Raw genomic sequence first — 20682 nt, forward strand, 5'->3', positions numbered from 1 at the left:
GTCCGAGCCGACTGTCCAGTCCATTTCAGTCTGTGTTAATCCATTTCAGTCCGAGCCGACTGTCCAGTCCATTTCAGTCTGAGCCGACTGTCCAGTCCATTTCAGTCTGAGACATGTTCCTTTGCGTTCCAAGGCTCTGAACCTTTAAGCAGGCAGACTTCATGGTCCCATGATATCCACTGAATGGAATCCAAGCCTGCAGTAAGAACAGAACAGGTTATCCCACCGAGCGCAGTTTCGCTTTCTTCCTCTCTGTGTAAATCAGCCTTGTCCCAGTCAGAATGATCCAGTCACGTGCTCTACATTGACGCCCCTGAATCAGACTTCAGTCTCTGAAGGGAGAATCATCAAGGTCAGCACTCCAAGCAGTCCAGACGGACTCTGCTCGCCATCGGCTGGGCACTTCTCTCAACTCCAACAAAACACAAGTCCAAAAGCATTGCGTGGTCCTTGATAACCTTTCTATAATATTTGCAACAAACAAGCATCTTAAAAACTAAATATGAGAATATATTTATATTACATAAACCTTTATAGAAGTTATTTAAATAAAAATAATGTATCATCAGAGAGAGACAATCAACAAAAAAAAAAAAGAAGGCACAAGTCCGGTTGTCTGGTCTGCTAGGAGTCTGTGTGTGTAAACATGTTCCTGCTAGAGATGGGACTTCCCAAATGGAACACTATTTCCCTATATAGCGCACTACGCATAGGGGGCTCTGGCCAAAAGTAGTATATACTAGGAAGTATGAAGACATTTGGGACACACACACTATGAGGAGCTCAAGTGTTATAGCAGAAGGCAGCATTATAAAGGTTTGAAGCCACTAAACAGCATTGATTTACGGTAGAGACTCCCCCCTCTGAACACTGTCCCTTTATGGGACTCCATCTTAATAACCAGTCACGTTGTTTAAAACAGGTTTAGTGGACATAGTGTGATCTACAAGGTTAAGATACCTCCCCGTGTAGCTACAAGCAGCAGTAGGGGATAACAAGTTTACAGGAGAGGGTATTTTGATCGTCCCCCTCTGTCTTAAGTCACGATTAAGATAATAATTAATCAATAATTAAGATAATAAGCATATCCACCCACTCGCTGGACTACGACACCTACCAAACCAAATCGCGATGAGGATAGCCCTCGTTAAATCAACACTTACAACCAACCGAGGTTTGCCTCGTCGTCGATCAAAAACAGAAGCTTTATAGAAGCTTTAACGACCTTCTGCTTCTGTATCCTCACGTCTGAGTGGCTCCCCTCCTAAACCGCCTCAGTGTTTTCTCTACATAGAAAAGCATTGGGCTGTTTGCTGCCTCAGTGTTTTCTCTACATAGAAAAGCATTGGGCTGTTCGCTGCCTCAGTGTTTTCTCTACATAGAAAAGCATTGGGCTGTTCGCTGCCTCAGTGTTTTCTCTACATAGAAAAGCATTGGGCTGTTCGCTGCCTCAGTGTTTTCTCTACATAGAAAAGCATTGGGCGGTTCGCTGCCTCAGTGTTTTCTCTACATAGAAAAGCATTGGGCTGTTCGCTGCCTCAGTGTTGTTTTCGGACCGTCTATGGCCAAACAGTAAAATAAAAAAAAATATGGAAAAAAAAATTTCAGTGTAAACTTAAAACGACTAAAACAAGATATAAAGTATGTAGAAAAACTAATATATATATATATATATATATATATATCTTAAATAACAGCCTCTTTAAAAAGTAACAATCACCATAACAAAAGCCAGACTGTCAGGGAGAATCTAAAATAAAAAAATGATGCATTCAGGAATATTTGTCATGGAATGGGGCCCCCATTAATTTCATTAGAATGTTTGAGCCACTCAGACAGCATAAACCACATGGCGAAATGTGTAGAATTATAGGATATAAGCTTTAAAAAACTGCAAATGTTCTCTCAGCCACATGGCAAAATGTGTAGAATTATAGGATATAAGCTTTAAAAAACTGCAAATGTTCTCTCAGCCACATGGCAAAATGTGTAGAATTATAGGATATAAGCTTTAAAAAACTGCAAATGTTCTCTCAGCCACATGGCAAAATGTGTAGAATTATAGGATATAAGCTTTAAAAAACTGCAAATGTTCTCTCAGCCACATGGCAAAATGTGTAGAATTATAGGATATAAGCTTTAAAAAACTGCAAATGTTCTCATAGCTACATGGCAAAATGTGTAGAATTGCAGGAGATTAGCTTTAAAACAGATACATTTTGTCACGCCCATGGCCACGCCCTTGCCACACCCACCACCCAAGCCCCATTTTGATCCAGGAAAAACAACACTGCATTAAAACCCATTTAAACAAAGCCAGACGTCAACTCAAGCCCCTTCAAAACAGTAGCCACCATACATGGAATCAACATCCAGCCTTCAGGGGACTATCCAGGTCGGTCAGTGTTGTCTGTGTCTTCTCACAGTGGATTGTATTGCTGTTTGGCAGTTGAAGGTAATGTCCACCTGGGGCTTCAATGATTGGCCGACTGAGGGAGGTCAAGGGTCATTTCTGGACCAATCGGGGAAGGGGTCGGATATGAGATCTCGACCAATCAGAACGTGGTCAATCGGATTTAGACCAATCAGGGGTGTCTATTAGTCTCCCCCCTCTACTCTAAGCATTGTCATACTTCTGCAGGGCCTCCTCCAGCTTTCCGGTGATCTTCTTGAAGAAGCCAATCTGCTCGGTTAGATACTGCTGCATCTGGGCCTTGAAGTCCCTCACCCGGACCTGATGGAAGTGCTGGATCTCTGCCAGCGTGGCGAAGGAGATGATGTTACAGCGCTCGTTGACGCCGTCCGCCTGGGGAGCGTCCATCTTGCCTTCCTCAACGTGCTTCTGGGACTCCTTCACCTTGGTAAGTGCTCCTGGAGAGAGAGGAGAGAGGAGAGGGTCAGTACTCCAGGAGAGGGTCAGTACTCCAGGAGAGAGAGGAGAGAGGAGAGGGTCAGTGGTCCTGGAGAGAGAGGAGAGGGTCAGTGGTCCTGGAGAGAGAGGAGAGGGTCAGTCCTCCAGGAGAGAGAGGAGAGGGTCAGTCCTCCAGGAGAGAGAGGAGAGGGTCAGTGGTCCAGGAGAGAGAGGAGAGGGTCAGTGGTCCAGGAGAGAGAGGAGAGGGTCAGTGGTCCAGGAGAGAGAGGAGAGGGTCAGTGGTCCAGGAGAGAGAGGAAACAACAGAATAGAGGGTTAAGTCTCAATTGACAGCAAGTTCACATATGTGCATAGCGTGGGGAAAATAGTCTGAGTTGCCATTTTTATCGACTTCATTAAAAAGGCATAGTTAACCCAAATTACAACATGACAATGGTTTCCTCACCCTGTACGTTGTCTTTGGACAAGGTGTGACAGAAATACATGCTTTGGTTTAGTTTCCCCTAACACTGTGCCAACATGCTAACATTTTAGCATTTTGTGGCACAAATATCAGACTTTTTCCACACATGTTCAAAACGCCTATAAGCAACTGTGTTGAGCTTCACAATGAATTTGAGATATTTTCCGTTAATTTGGACATGATGTGAAAAAAAATAAAAACCGCTAATATTGGTCTCATAACTTAAATGATAAGTGTGCTACAAATGCTAAAACATTAGCATGTGGAAACAGTACCAGGGAAACAAAACCATTAGCATGTGGAAACAGTCCAGGGAAACAAAACCATTAGCATGTGGAAACAGTCCAGGGAAACAAAACCATTAGCATGTGGAAACAGTCCAGGGAAACAAAACCATTAGCATGTGGAAACAGTCCAGGGAAACAAAACCATTAGCATGTGGAAACAGTCCAGGGAAACAAAACCATTAGCATGTGGAAACAGTCCAGGGAAACAAAACCATTAGCATGTTGAAACAGTCACAACAACATTACTTTACCATTACACAGACATAACATTATATTACACAGCCTAACACATAAAGAGACTTCCATTAAAACCTCTCATAACAGATCATTATAGATCTACAACAGGCTCGATGACACCGAGGGCTCAACCCAAAAATAGTCTTCCTGGCATGAACAACCGGTTCCCATCGGCCTGAGATCTGACTAGGCCCGAGTCTGTGGGCATTATTATTGGCTATGATAATGGGTCTGAAAGGGGGAAGTAAAAGCTAAAAATACTCATGTATTACCGCACAGGCCTGGTCTATAGCCATGGAGGGGATTTAAAGCATTACAACGCAGCATGGCTTTTCAAACAATGAATACAGTCCAGGGCAATGATAGAGTTCCAGGGGCACTGACAGAGTTCCCGGGGCACTGACAGAGTTCCCGGGGCACTGACAGAGTTCCGGGGCACTGACAGAGTTCCCGGGGCACTGACAGAGTTCCCGGGGCACTGACAGAGTTCCCGGGGCACTGACAGAGTTCCCGGGGCACTGACAGAGTTCCCGGGGCACTGACAGAGTTCCCGGGGCACTGACAGAGTTCCGGGGCACTGACAGAGTTTCCGGGGCACTGACAGAGTTCCCGGGGCACTGACAGAGTTCCCGGGGCACTGACAGAGTTCCCGGGGCACTGACAGAGTTCCCGGGGCACTGACAGAGTTCCGGGGGCACTGACAGAGTTCCCGGGGCACTGACAGAGTTCTGGGGCACTGACAGAGTTCTGGGGCACTGACAGAGTTCCCGGGGCACTGACAGAGTTCCGGGGCACTGACAGAGTTCCCGGGGCACTGACAGAGTTCCGGGGCACTGACAGAGTTCCGGGGCACTGACAGAGTTCCCGGGGCACTGACAGAGTTCCCGGGGCACTGACAGAGTTCCCGGGGCACTGACAGAGTTCCCGGGGCACTGACAGAGTTCCCGGGGCACTGACAGAGTTCCGGGGGCACTGACAGAGTTCCCGGGGCACTGACAGAGTTCCCGGGGCACTGACAGAGTTCCCGGGGCACTGACAGAGTTCCCGGGGCACTGACAGAGTTCCCGGGGCACTGACAGAGTTCCCGGGGCACTGACAGAGTTCCGGGGGCACTGACAGAGTTCCCGGGGCACTGACAGAGTTCTGGGGCACTGACAGAGTTCCCGGGGCACTGACAGAGTTCCCGGGGCACTGACAGAGTTCCGGGGCACTGACAGAGTTCCCGGGGCACTGACAGAGTTCCCGGGGCACTGACAGAGTTCCGGGGCACTGACAGAGTTCCCGGGGCACTGACAGAGTTCCCGGGGCACTGACAGAGTTCCCGGGGCACTGACAGAGTTCCCGGGGCACTGACAGAGTTCCCGGGGCACTGACAGAGTTCCCGGGGCACTGACAGAGTTCCCGGGGCACTGACAGAGTTCCGGGGCACTGACAGAGTTCCGGGGCACTGACAGAGTTCCCGGGGCACTGACAGAGTTCCCGGGGCACTGACAGAAGCCAACAGAAAAAGGGAAGGGGAATTCATTTGTTTGTATTTTTATCAATTTAGGATACTCTTAATGTACATGCAAAAGCAATGCTACTTCATTAACCTAAACAAACAATATTGTGAATATTAAGTTATATTCAACAAATATGGCAGGCTAAACAAGACCTTACTGAACCTCCCTTTTAGAAAGGAGGCACAGGTTTTGGTTCTCACCATCACACTACTTCACCCCTTTCGTTGCCAAGTTGTATGCCTAAACAATGTGTGACCCAGCTGACCAGACAGCTGCATCCCACTTAGTTTCTGCTTGACTGAAGCGTGCACAAATAATTAGCACAGAATCAGAAACTCCCTCTCCCTAACCACCCTCTCCCTCGCTCCCTAACCCAACTCTCCCTCCCCTCACCCTACTCGCTCTCTCTCCCCCTAACCCTACTCTCTCTCTCCCCCTCACCCTACTCTCTCTCTCTCTCCCCCTCACCCTACTCTCGCTCTCTCCCCCTCACCCTACTCTCGCTCTCTCCCCCTAACCCTACTCTCTCCCCATAACCCTACTCTCTCCCCATAACCCTACTCTCTCCCCATAACCCTACTCTCTCCCCATAACCCTACTCTCTCCCCATAACCCTACTCTCTCCCCATAACCCACTCTCTCTCTAATCCCTATCTCTCTAACCCTCCTCTCTCTCTAATCCCTCTCTCTCCAACCCTACTCTCTCTCTCTCCCTCCCTCCACTCTCTCTCTCTCCCCCTAACCCTACTCTCCCTCTCAACCCTCTAACCCTACTCTCCCTCTCAACCCTCTAACCCTACTCTCTCTCTCTCCCTCCCCCTAACCCTACTCTCTCTCTCCTCCTACTCTCTCTCTCACCCTACTCTCTCTCTCCCCCTAACCCCTCTCTCTAACCCTATTCTCTCTCCCCCTAACCCTACTCTCTCCCCCTATTCTCTCTTCCTAACCCTACTCTCTCTCTTCCTAACCCTACTCTCTTCCTAACCCTACTCTCTAACCCTACTCTCTCTCTTCCCAACCCTACTCTCGTTCTCATCCTAACCCTACTCTCGCTCTCATCCTAACCCTACTCTCGCTCTCATCCTAACCCTACTCTCGCTCTCATCCTAACCCTACTCTCGCTCTCATCCTAACCCTACTCTCGCTCTCATCCTAACCCTACTCTTCCTAACACTACTCTCTCTCTCTCTCTCTCTCTCTCTCTCTCTCTCATCCTAACCCTACTCTCTCATCCTAACCCTACTCTCTCTCTCATCCTAACCCTACTCTTCCTAACCCTACTCTTCCTAACACTACTCTCGCTCTCATCCTAACCCTACTCTCGCTCTCATCCTAACCCTACTCTCGCACTCATCCTAACCCTACTCTCGCTCTCATCCTAACCCTACTCTTCCTAACCCTACTCTCTCTCTCTCTCATCCTAACCCTACTCTCTCATCCTAACCCTACTCTCTCTCTCATCCTAACCCTACTCTTCCTAACCCTACTCTCTCTCTCATCCTAACCCTACTCTTCCTAACCCTACTCTCTCTCTCATCCTAACCCTACTCTCTCTCTCACCCTAACCCTACTCTTCCTAACCCTACTCTCTCTCTCATCCTAACCCTACTCTTCCTAACCCTACTCTCTCTCTCATCCTAACCCTACTCTCTCTCTCATCCTAACCCTACTCTTCCTAACCCTACTCTCTTTCTCATCCTAACCCTACTCTTCCTAACCCTACTCTCTCTCTCATCCTAACCCTACTCTCTCTCTCATCCTAACCCTACTCTTCCTAACCCTACTCTCTCTCTCATCCTAACCCTACTCTCTCTCTCATCCTAACCCTACTCTTCCTAACCCTACTCTCTCTCTCATCCTAACCCTACTCTCTCTCTCATCCTAACCCTACTCTTCCTAACCCTACTCTCTCTCTCATCCTAACCCTACTCTCTCTCTCTCATCCTAACCCTACTCTTCCTAACCCTACTCTTCCTAACCCTACTCTCTCTCTCATCCTAACCCTACTCTTCCTAACCCTACTCTCTCTCTCATCCTAACCCTACTCTTCCTAACCCTACTCTCTCTCTCATCCTAACCCTACTCTTCCTAACCCTACTCTCTCTCTCATCCTAACCCTACTCTTCCTAACCCTACTCTCTCTCATCCTAACCCTACTCTCTCTCTCATCCTAACCCTACTCTCTCTCTCATCCTAACCCTACTCTTCCAAACACTACTCTCTCTCTCATCCTAACCCTACTCTTCCTAACCCTACTCTCTCTCTCATCCTAACCCTACTCTCTCTCTCATCCTAACCCTACTCTTCCTAACCCTACTCTCTCTCTCATCCTAACCCTACTCTCTCTCTCATCCTAACCCTACTCTCTCTCTCATCCTAACCCTACTCTTCCTAACCCTACTCTCTCTCTCATCCTAACCCTACTCTCTCTCTCATCCTAACCATACTCTCTCTAACCCTACTCTCTCTAACCCTACTCTCTCTCTCATCCTAACCCTACTCTCTCTCTCTCATCCTAACCCTACTCTCTCTCTCATCCTAACCCTACTCTCTCTCTCATCCTAACCCTACTCTCTCTCTCTCATCCTAACCCTACTCTCTCTCTCATCCTAACCCTACTCTCTCTCTCATCCTAACCCTACTCTCTCTCTCATCCTAACCCTACTCTCTCTCTCATCCTAACCCTACTCTCTCTCTCATCCTAACCCTCCTCTCCCTAACCCTACTCTCTCATCCTAACCCTACTCTCTCATCCTAACCCTACTCTTCCTAACCCTACTCTCTCATCCTAACCCTACTCTCTCTCTCTCATCCTAACCCTATCTCTCTACTCTCCCTCCTCTCCCTAACCTTACTCTCCTCAAATTACCTGGGGTCTGACTCTGGTGTGAAACAAGCAAATGCAACAAGTGTCTGATGTTGGCTTTTGTAGGATGTGTTCAACATGTAGGACTAGTTAAACTACTGTTTGATTGCGATGCCTCAGATTCATGGAGCAGAGAACCAGGTTTGGTTGGTTCGACCTACTGCTAAAAGCAGTGTTCTACTTCCCTGTTGTGTTCTTTTGGTGGGGCTTGGGAGGAAGCATAGCTTAGTCCTACATTAGCTCATTTCAATAGAGCTGGGAGCCGAATGTACCTAACCATAAACATCAATGCCTTTCTTAAAATTAATACACAGAAGTATATATTTTTAAACCTGCATATTTAGCTAAAAGAAATCCAGGTTAGCAGGCAATATTAACCAGGTGAAATTGTGTCACTTCTCTTGAGTTCATTGCACGCAGAGTCAGGTTATATGCAACAGTTTGGTTAGCCTGGCTCGTTGCGAACTAATTTGCCAGAATTGTACTTAATTATGACATAACATTGAAGGTTGTTCAATGTAACAGGAATATTTAGACTTATGGATGCCATCCGTTAGATAAAATACGGAACGGTTCCGTATTTAACTGAAAGAATAAACGTCTTGTTTTCGAGATGATAGTTTCCGGATTTGACCATATTAATGACCTAAGGCTCGTATTTCTGGGTTATCATGTTATAACTAAGTCTATGATTTGATGGAGCAGTCTGACTGAGCGGTGGTAGGTACCAGCAGGCTCATAAGCATTCATTTAAACAGCACTTTCGTGTGTTTGCCAGCAGCTGTTTATGACTTCAAGCCTATCAACTCCCGAGATTAGGCTGGTGTAACCGATGTGAAATGGCTAGCTAGTTAGCTAATAGCGTTTCAAAGGTCACTCGCTCTGAGACTTGGAGTGGTTGTTTCCCTTGCTCTGCATGGGTAACGCTGCTTCGGGGGTGGCTGTTGTCGTTGTGTTGCTGGTTCGAGCCCAGGGAGGAGCGGCAATACTATAGTGCCTTTAAGAACATCCAATAGTCAAAGGTTAATGAAATACAAATGGTATAGAGGGAAATAGTCCTATAATTCCTATAATAACTACAACCTAAAACTTCTTACCTGGGAATATTGAAGACTCATGTTAAAAGGAACCACCAGCTTTCATATGTTTTCATGTTCTGAGCAAGGAACTGAAACGTTAGCTTTCTTACATGGCACATATTGCACTTTTACTTTCTTCTCCAACACTTTGTTTTTGCATTATTTAAACCAAATTAAACATGTTTCATTATTTATTTGAGGCTAAATTGATTTTATTGATGTATTATTTTAGGTTAAAATAAGTGTTCATTCAGTATTGTTGTAATTGTCATTATTACAAATAAATACATTTTAAAAGAAATCGGACGATTAAATCGGTATCGGCTTTTTTTTGGGTCCTCCAATAATCGATATCGGCGTTGAAAAATCATAATCGGTCGACCTCTAGTACAGGTGCATCAAAGCTGAGACCGAGAGACTAAAAAAACAGCTTCTATCTCAAGGCCATCAGACTGTTAAACAGCCATCCCTAACATTGAGTGGCTGCTGCCAACATACTGACTCAACTCCAGCCACTTTAATAATAAAAAATTGGATGTAATAAATGTATCACTAGTCACTTTAAACAATGCTACTTTATATAATGTTTGCATACCCTACATTACTCATCTCATATGTATATACTGTACTCTATATCATCTACTGCATCTTGCCTATGCCGTTCGGCCATCGCTCATCCATATATTTATATGTACATATTCTTATTCATTCCTTTACACTTGTGTGTGTATAAGGTAGTGGTTGTGAAATTGTTAGATGACTTGTTAGATATTACTGCACGGTCGGAACTAGAAGCACAAGCATTTTGCTACACTCGCATTAACATCTGCTAACCCATGTGTTATGTGACCCAATAAAATTTGATTTGAATTGCAGTGCCTTAGACCACTGCACCACTCGGGAGCCCAAAGGATTCCCTCACAGTCGATTCCCTCCTCATTACAGAAGTCATCCACCCAACTAGGATTTCTGATAAAAACAGGGAATTATGGGAATTTGGGAACGTTTTTGAATATTCGCAACCCTACACAGGTCTGTTCTAAATCATTAAGGGGGGGGGGGGGGGGGGGGGGGGGGGACTAGTGAAACCCTAGTCACCCATCTCAGAACCCGTGTGACCCCAGTCACGGGACAGCCATCTCAGAACCAGTGAAATCCCTCATGAGTTCAGACATGTTGTTGGTCTTTCAGGGGGAGGGAGTGAAACTATCCTCACCTTTCAGGCATGCAGCCAACCTTCCTGCATGATTCTGCCCCGGGATTTGGTGTCATTTAGTGAACTCAGTCACCATGAGTAATTGCCTCTGTCAAAATAAAAGAGCTGGGATTGGTCTGTCCCTGACAGGAAGACCTTTCATTGGCCAATCATCAAGAGAACGTAAATACACTGACGTTGCACTCTGTTGTCTGCTCTCTCACATAGACCTCACAGGAAACAGGAAATGTCTGTTTTTGCAATAGAGGTCTAATGGTCATTTCTCCATGTGTAAGAAACATATTTTTTTAATGTAACCTTTATTTAACTAGGCAAGTTAGTTTTAAAGAACAAATTCTTATTTACAATGACGGCCCACCCCAGCTAAACCCTCCCAATCACGGCCGGTTGTGATACAGCCTGGAATCGAACCAGGGTGTCTGTAGTGGTGCCTTAGACCGCTGCGCCCTAATGATTATACATTGGTTTGGTGTTTGTGTAAAGTTTAACAACCCTGCAGGAAATAGTTACGTTCTCCTAGGAAATACATCTATTCAAGTCCACTCTATTCAGACCTGACACAGATCATCATCATTCATTATAATCTATTCTACTCCATTCCAGACTCCACAAGAAAATGGGAGATGTCTGTTTTTGCAATAGAAGTGCAATGGTCCCTTCTCAATGCCGTGTGCAACAAAAGCGAACATCTATCATTTAAAGAGAAAACTGACAGCGTTTAAAACTACTTTTGCAGATATGAAACAAAAACAAAGATATCGATATTCTTCAAAACCAACTTTATCAAGAGGTTTGGAGAAAAAAAAAGGGTTCTGTGTGACTCAACGTTCCATGACATAGTAAGGAATTGTTGGCAGAATAGATGCAGTTCAATGCATTATTTAATTTAATAATTCACCAATACATTTCTTGGTAGTCCAACAATAATATTGCTATCAGGTTGTAAATCACAGCTGGTCTGGTACACTGTTTTTTTCTGCCTCCAGCCAATCGGATGCAATGTTTTGGTTTAAATGACTGTAAACTAAGGCTGGGAATGTCAATACAATCTCACTAGCAAAGGGCAGTCATAACGTGGCCAAACACAAAGCCCGCGGGCAACAAAAAAAAAAAAAAAGGGACACACAAGTGAGTCATGTACTTTATGAAATTACAGCCTGATGCGCTTGCGTAGGTGAATTCAACTGACGCAAACGTTCGTGTGTCCGGTTTACAGCGCGCAGCGGAAGGAGAGTGTACAGACACGTGCCACAGTCCTAGCTAGGCTACTAAAATGTTGCAGTCTGGCTTTGGTTTTTAAAGCCCGATAATATATCCTCAAAAAAGTGCAAAAAGGGAAAAACACGTTTTAAAAAGATTAAAATGGTTACAAAACAACCTATATTGTTGTTATTTGGAGGTAAACACTTTTGCATTATTATACACATCTGCAAGCATAGCAGCAAAGGCAGGACAAAAGTGATTTATCTGTTGTTTTAATATGTTAAATGCTATCCTACAGTATAAGTGGACATTATAAAAAAGGGCTTTTTTTTTTCTAATAAAAACAATGGCCAGTTTGGGTAGCAGTTGTAAAAAGAATTGTAAAAACAAATAGGCCGTCTGGCCCACGATTTCGTTTTGGATTTTTTTCAATATCGCCTATGCACCGTTTGCATTTGACACCTCATGGCTAGCGTAGCTATTTATTTAGCAAGCTAAAAAACCCACAAAATAAACACATTAGTCTAACATTAACTAGCTAGCTAGTTGGGAGGATGTCATATCTTTTAGAGGCTGTAACGTAAACAAAATGTGGACAAAGTCAAGGGGTCTGAATACTTTCTGAATGCACTGTATATATGGGGCAATTTAGCAATTAGGATTTGTTATCTGTAATGGTTGATCTGTTGGCATATAGATAAATGCAAAAAAAAAAAAAATATGGTGTGGGCCTTGTGCTAGAAACACTATAATTTGCAAATAAATACATTTAAAATCCTACAATGTGATTTTCTGGAAAAAAAATCTCATTTTGTCTGTCATAGTTGAAGTGTACCTATGATGACAATTACAGGCCTCATCTTTTTAAGTGGGAGAACTTGCACAATTGGTGGCTGACTAAATACTTTTTTGCCCCACTGTACATATATATATATATATATATTACAGAAAAATAAAAAATAAATTGTGAAAAAAAATTGCTCTAACAGTCCAAAAAATGTAAAATGCCCATCCCTATGTCTGAGTGATGAGCCGTAGGTTTGATGTTGGTTTGAGGTTTGTGTAAAATGTACAAGCTTATGAAAAACAATTTCCTGCTCAGAGGACAATAAATCTATTTCATTCTACAGTATTCTGTTCAGACATACCACAGACAGACTTGTGCATGAAGCGTGGAAAACATGCTGACATTCCCTAAAATAAGCCCCCCCCCCCTCATCTTGGAAATATCTCTGCTCCACTGCTGAGGTTTAACCCAGATCCACAGAATCTCTAATGCGGAACAGATTAATACAGATACACAGACAAACGAGAGAGAGAGAGAAGTAGAAAACAGAGAGACGGGGAGAGAGAGAGAGAAGGAGAGAACAGAGAGAGAAAGAGGGAGAGAGAAGTGAGAGAGAGAGAGCGAGAGAACAGGGAGAGCGAGACAAGGAGAGAACAGAGAGAAATAGGGAGAGAGAAGTGAGAGCGAGCAAGAGAAGAGGGAGAGCGAGAGAGAGAGAGAGGGAGAGAGACAGGAAGAGAGAGGCTGTATTTTCTCCTACACTGAGAGAACGATAGACTTATCAGCAATGTATTTTACAAAATTGAAAACAAAAACATTTTGAAAACAAAACCAGAAAATCAAGTATCTTTGTGCCATATTAGTTGCAGAATATATAGCACCTGCCACACCGTAGGGCCAGCCAGTGGAATGACCAAACACAGCATTATCATTGCTTCCTGTGTCTTTGTCACTATTTCATTATTGTCCTGGTTCATTTCTTACTGTAGTGTCCTGTTAATTGTTACTACTCAATGACTATTATTATTTTTCCTGTGCTGAACTCTACTCTGCTGACTTGCCTTGTTAAATGAAAGGTTAAATAAATACTACAATAAAACATTTTAAAAAACCTGCTCTGCCGGATACCGAACCCTGCTCTGCCGGATACCGAACCCTGCTCTGCCGGATACCGAACCCTGCTCTGCCGGATACCGAACCCTGCTCTGCTCTGCCGGATACCGAACCCTGCTCTGCCGGATACCGAACCCTGCTCTGCTCTGCTCTGCCGGATACCGAACCCTGCTCTGCTCTGCTCTGCCGGATACCGAACCCTGCTCTGCTCTGCCGGATACCGAACCCTGCTCTGCTCTGCTCTGCCGGATACCGAACCCTGCTCTGCTCTGCTCTGCCGGATACCGAACCCTGCTCTGCTCTGCTCTGCCGGATACCGAACCCTGCTCTGCTCTGCTCTGCCGGATACCGAACCCTGCTCTGCTCTGCCGGATACCGAACCCTGCTCTGCTCTGCTCTGCCGGATACCGAACCCTGCTCTGCTCTGCTCTGCCGGATACCGAACCCTGCTCTGCTCTGCCGGATACCGAACCCTGCTCTGCTCTGCCGGATACCGAACCCTGCTCTGCTCTGCTCTGCCGGGACCGAACCCTGCTCTGCTCTGCCGGATACCGAACCCTGCTCTGCTCTGCTCTGCCGGATACCGAACCCTGCTCTGCTCTGCTCTGCCGGATACCGAACCCTGCTCTGCTCTGCTCTGCCGGGACCGAACCCTGCTCTGCTCTGCTCTGCCGGATACCGAACCCTGCTCTGCTCTGCTCTGCCGGATACCGAACCCTGCTCTGCCGGATACCGAACCCTGCTCTGCTCTGCCGGGACCGAACCCTGCTCTGCTCTGCCGGGACCGAACCCTGTTCTGCTCTGCCGGGACCGAACCCTGCTCTGCTCTGCCGGGACCGAACCCTGCTCTGCTCTGCCGGGACCGAACCCTGCTCTGCTCTGCCGGGACCGAACCCTGCTCTGCTCTGCCGGGACCGAACCCTGCTCTGCTCTGCCGGATACCGAACCCTGCACTGCTCTGCTCTGCCGGATACCGAACCCTGCTCTGCTCTGCTCTGCCGGGACCGAACCCTGCTCTGCTCTGCTCTGCCGGGACCGAACCCTGCTCTGCTCTGCTCTGCCGGGACCGAACCCTGCTCTGCTCTGCTCTGCCGGATACCGAACCCTGCTCTGCTCTGCTCTGCCGGATACCGAACCCTGCTCTGCTCTGCTCTGCCGGATACCGAACCCTGCTCTGCTCTGCCGGATACCGAACCCTGCTCTGCTCTGCCGGGACCGAACCCTGCTCTGCTCTGCCGGGACCGAACCCTGTTCTGCTCTGCCGGGACCGAACCCTGCTCTGCTCTGCCGGGACCGAACCCTGCTCTGCTCTGCCGGGACCGAACCCTGCTCTGCTCTGCCGGATACCGAACCCTGCTCTGCTCTGCTCTGCCGGGACCGAACCCTGCTCTGCTCTGCCGGGACCGAACCCTGCTCTGCTCTGCCGGGACCGAACCCTGCTCTGCTCTGCCGGGACCGAACCCTGCTCTGCTCTGCCGGGACCGAACCCTGCTCTGCTCTGCCGGATACCGAACCCTGCTCTGCTCTGCCGGATACCGAACCCTGCTCTGCTCTGCTCTGCCGGATACCGAACCCTGCTCTGCTCTGCTCTGCCGGATACCGAACCCTGCTCTGCCGGATACCGAACCCTGCTCTGCTCTGCCGGGACCGAACCCTGCTCTGCTCTGCCGGGACCGAACCCTGTTCTGCTCTGCCGGGACCGAACCCTGCTCTGCTCTGCCGGGACCGAACCCTGCTCTGCTCTGCCGGGACCGAACCCTGCTCTGCTCTGCCGGGACCGAACCCTGCTCTGCTCTGCCGGGACCGAACCCTGCTCTGCTCTGCCGGGACCGAACCCTGCTCTGCTCTGCCGGATACCGAACCCTGCACTGCTCTGCTCTGCCGGATACCGAACCCTGCTCTGCTCTGCTCTGCCGGGACCGAACCCTGCTCTGCTCTGCTCTGCCGGGACCGAACCCTGCTCTGCTCTGCTCTGCCGGGACCGAATCCTGCTCTGCTCTGCTCTGCCGGATACCGAACCCTGCTCTGCTCTGCTCTGCCGGATACCGAACCCTGCTCTGCTCTGCTCTGCCGGATACCGAACCCTGCTCTGCTCTGCCGGATACCGAACCCTGCTCTGCTCTGCCGGGACCGAACCCTGCTCTGCTCTGCCGGGACCGAACCCTGCTCTGCTCTGCCGGGACCGAACCCTGCTCTGCTCTGCCGGGACCGAACCCTGCTCTGCTCTGCCGGGACCGAACCCTGCTCTGCTCTGCCGGATACCGAACCCTGCTCTGCTCTGCCGGGACCGAACCCTGCTCTGCTCTGCCGGGACCGAACCCTGCTCTGCTCTGCCGGGACCGAACCCTGCTCTGCTCTGCCGGGACCGAACCCTGCTCTGCTCTGCCGGATACCGAACCCTGCTCTGCTCTGCCGGATACCGAACCCTGCTCTGCTCTGCCGGATACCGAACCCTGCTCTGCTCTGCCGGATACCGAACCCTGCTCTGCTCTGCCGGATACCGAACCCTGCTCTGCTCTGCCGGATACCGAACCCTGCTCTGCTCTGCCGGATACCGAACCCTGCTCTGCTCTGCCGGATACCGAACCCTGCTCTGCTCTGCCGGATACCGAACCCTGCTCTGCTCTGCCGGATACCGAACCCTGCTCTGCTCTGCCGGATACCGAACCCTGCTCTGCTCTGCCGGATACCGAACCCTGCTCTGCTCTGCCGGATACCGAACCCTGCTCTGCTCTGCCGGATACCGAACCCTGCTCTGCTCTGCCGGATACCGAACCCTGCTCTGCTCTGCCGGATACCGAACCCTGCTCTGCTCTGCCGGATACCGAACCCTGCTCTGCTCTGCCGGATACCGAACCCTGCTCTGCTCTGCCGGATACCGAACCCTGCTCTGCTCTGCCGGATACCGAACCCTGCTCTGCTCTGCCGGATACCGAACCCTGCTCTGCTCTGCCGGATACCGAACCCTGCTCTGCTCTGCCAGGAACCGAACCCTGCTCTGCTCTGCCGGATACCGAACCCTGCTCTGCTCTGCCGGATACCGAACCCTGCTCTGCTCTGCCGGATACCGAACCCTGCTCTGCTCTGCTCTGCCGGATACCGAACCCTGCTCTGCTCTGCTCTGCCGGATACCGAACCCTGCTCTGCTCTGCCGGATACCGAACCCTGCTCTGCTCTGCCGGATACCGAACCCTGCTCTGCTCTGCTCTGCCGGATACCGAACCCTGCTCTGCTCTGCCGGATACCGAACCCTGCTCTGCTCTGCCGGATACCGAACCCTGCTCTGCTCTGCCGGATACCGAACCCTGCTCTGCTCTGCCGGATACCGAACCCTGCTCTGCTCTGCCGGATACCGAACCCTGCTCTGCTCTGCCGGATACCGAACCCTGCTCTGCTCTGCCGGATACCGAACCCTGCTCTGCTCTGCCGGATACCGAACCCTGCTCTGCTCTGCCGGATACCGAACCCTGCTCTGCTCTGCCGGATACCGAACCCTGCTCTGCTCTGCCGGATACCGAACCCTGCTCTGCTCTGCCAGGAACCGAACCCTGCTCTGCTCTGCCGGATACCGAACCCTGCTCTGCTCTGCCGGATACCGAACCCTGCTCTGCTCTGCCGGATACCGAACCCTGCTCTGCTCTGCTCTGCCGGATACCGAACCCTGCTCTGCTCTGCTCTGCCGGATACCGAACCCTGCTCTGCTCTGCCGGATACCGAACCCTGCTCTGCTCTGCCGGATACCGAACCCTGCTCTGCTCTGCTCTGCCGGATACCGAACCCTGCTCTGCTCTGCCGGATACCGAACCCTGCTCTGCTCTGCCGGATACCGAACCCTGCTCTGCTCTGCTCTGCTCTGCCGGGACCGAACCCTGCTCTGCTCTGCCGGATACCGAACCCTGCTCTGCTCTGCTCTGCCGGATACCGAACCCTGCTCTGCTCTGCTCTGCCGGGACCGAACCCTGCTCTGCTCTGCTCTGCCGGATACCGAACCCTGCTCTGCTCTGCTCTGCCGGATACCGAACCCTGCTCTGCCGGATACCGAACCCTGCTCTGCTCTGCCGGGACCGAACCCTGCTCTGCTCTGCCGGGACCGAACCCTGTTCTGCTCTGCCGGGACCGAACCCTGCTCTGCTCTGCCGGGACCGAATCCTGCTCTGCTCTGCCGGGACCGAACCCTGCTCTGCTCTGCCGGGACCGAACCCTGCTCTGCTCTGCCGGGACCGAACCCTGCTCTGCTCTGCCGGATACCGAACCCTGCACTGCTCTGCCGGATACCGAACCCTGCACTGCTCTGCTCTGCCGGATACCGAACCCTGCTCTGCTCTGCTCTGCCGGGACCGAACCCTGCTCTGCTCTGCTCTGCCGGGACCGAACCCTGCTCTGCTCTGCTCTGCCGGATACCGAACCCTGCTCTGCTCTGCTCTGCCGGATACCGAACCCTGCTCTGCTCTGCTCTGCCAGATACCGAACCCTGCTCTGCTCTGCCGGATACCGAACCCTGCTCTGCTCTGCCGGGACCGAACCCTGCTCTGCTCTGCCGGGACCGAACCCTGCTCTGCTCTGCCGGGACCGAACCCTGCTCTGCTCTGCCGGGACCGAACCCTGCTCTGCTCTGCCGGGACCGAACCCTGCTCTGCTCTGCCGGATACCGAACCCTGCTCTGCTCTGCTCTGCCGGGACCGAACCCTGCTCTGCTCTGCCGGGACCGAACCCTGCTCTGCTCTGCCGGGACCGAACCCTGCTCTGCTCTGCCGGATACCGAACCCTGCTCTGCTCTGCCGGATACCGAACCCTGCTCTGCTCTGCCGGATACCGAACCCTGCTCTGCTCTGCCGGATACCGAACCCTGCTCTGCTCTGCCGGATACCGAACCCTGCTCTGCTCTGCCGGATACCGAACCCTGCTCTGCTCTGCCGGATACCGAACCCTGCTCTGCTCTGCCGGATACCGAACCCTGCTCTGCTCTGCCGGATACCGAACCCTGCTCTGCTCTGCCGGATACCGAACCCTGCTCTGCTCTGCCGGATACCGAACCCTGCTCTGCTCTGCCGGATACCGAACCCTGCTCTGCTCTGCCGGATACCGAACCCTGCTCTGCTCTGCCGGATACCGAACCCTGCTCTGCTCTGCCGGATACCGAACCCTGCTCTGCTCTGCCGGATACCGAACCCTGCTCTGCTCTGCCGGATACCGAACCCTGCTCTGCTCTGCCGGATACCGAACCCTGCTCTGCTCTGCCGGATACCGAACCCTGCTCTGCTCTGCCGGATACCGAACCCTGCTCTGCTCTGCCGGATACCGAACCCTGCTCTGCTCTGCCGGATACCGAACCCTGCTCTGCTCTGCCAGGAACCGAACCCTGCTCTGCTCTGCCGGATACCGAACCCTGCTCTGCTCTGCCGGATACCGAACCCTGCTCTGCTCTGCCAGGAACCGAACCCTGCTCTGCTCTACCGGGACCGAACCCTGCTCTGCTCTACCGGGACCGAACCCTGCTCTGCTCTACCGGGACCGAACCCTGCTCTGCTCTACCGGGACCGAAACCCTGCTCTGCTCTACCGGGACCGAAACCCTGCTCTGCCGAACCCTGCTCTGCCAGGACCGAACCCTGCTCTGCCGAACTGTGATGTCCACACGTGTAAAATATAGACATGATGATTGGTACAGATTTGGTCTGGATCAACCACATGTGGTCTTGTTTTTGGGGCATTAGAATAATAACCTGTGTGTAGAACAATTCCCAAAACATGCATTTGGAGAATATTAAAATGTTCCTACCTATTGAGACGACATCACCATGAACAGAACGACGTTCAGAATGATGCATTCCTCTACAGTACAGATCAAGGACCCATGATGTCAATGTTACCGTCCTTCTGTTACCGGGTGTTGAACCACTTCACTTACTGCAGTAAAATAACCCAAAAGAGAGTCAAGGTGTCATGTCATAGCTGACACCCCATTCTTATTGCAGACATCTTTGAATCGTAAAAGTGGACGAGATGTGAGTTTTTTTGAAAACGTGGTCACATAAATCAAATTTACTGTCATTCTGTTACCAAACTTTGCATCTATCTATATACACACACACACACACACACACACACACATCAGTTGAAGTCAGAAGATTACATTCACTCAGGTTGGAATTTTTCAACCACTACACACATTTCTTGTTAACAAACTGTAGTTTTGGCATGTTGGTTAGGACATCTCCTTTGTGCATGACAAGTAATTTTTCCAACAATTGTTTACAGACAGATTATTTAACTTATAATTCACTGTATCACAATTCCAGTGTGTCAGAAGTTTACATACACTAAGATGACTGTGCCTTTTAAACAGCTTGGAAAATTCCATAAAATTATGTCATGGCTTTAGAAGCTTCTGATAGGCTAATTGACATCAGTTGGAGGTGTACCTGTGGATGTATTTCAAGCCCTACCTTCAAACTCAGTGCCTCTTTGCTTGACATCATGGGAAAACCAAAGAAATCAGCCAATATTTTTTTTTGTAGACCTCCACAAGTCTGGTTAATCCTTGGAAGCAATTTCCAAATGCCTGAAGTCCCACATTCATCTGTACAAACAGTACGCAAGTATAAACACCATGGGACCACGCAGCTGTCATACCACTCAGGATGGAGATGCGTTCTGTCTCCTAGAGATGAACGTGCTCTGGTGCGAAGAGTGCAAATCAATCCCAGAACATCAGCAAAGGACCTTGTGAAGATGCTGGAGGAAACAGGTACAAAAGTATCTATATCCACAGTGAAACGAGTCCTATATCGACAACCTGAAAGGCCTCTCGGCAAGGAAGAAGCCACTGCTCCAAAAACGCCATAAAAACGCCAGACTACGGTTTGCAACTGCACATGGGGACAAAGATCATACTTTTTGGAGAAATGTCCTCTGGTCTGATGAAACAAAAATAGAACTGTTTGACCATAATGACCACCGTTATGTTTGGAGGAAAAAAGAGTTATGCTTGCAAGCCGAAGATCACCATCCCAACCGTGAAGCACGGTGGTGGCAGCATCATGTTATGGGGGTGCTTT

General features: G+C 49.7%; 1 protein-coding gene across 1 annotated transcript in view; it reads right to left on the reverse strand.

The window, feature by feature from the left end:
• Positions 1-2154: 2154 nt before the first annotated feature.
• Positions 2155-20682, reverse strand: part of LOC139390113 (sorting nexin-18-like) — a 26811-nt gene continuing 8283 nt past the window's right edge. The window contains exon 3 of the mRNA XM_071137270.1: positions 2155-2871. Within this exon, the coding sequence (XP_070993371.1) occupies positions 2618-2871 (254 nt within the window). The 3' untranslated portion in view covers positions 2155-2617. The remainder of the gene's footprint in view (positions 2872-20682) is intronic.

Source organism: Oncorhynchus clarkii, chromosome 30, assembly GCF_045791955.1.
Source record: "Oncorhynchus clarkii lewisi isolate Uvic-CL-2024 chromosome 30, UVic_Ocla_1.0, whole genome shotgun sequence".
Taxonomy (NCBI): Eukaryota; Metazoa; Chordata; class Actinopteri; order Salmoniformes; family Salmonidae; genus Oncorhynchus; species Oncorhynchus clarkii.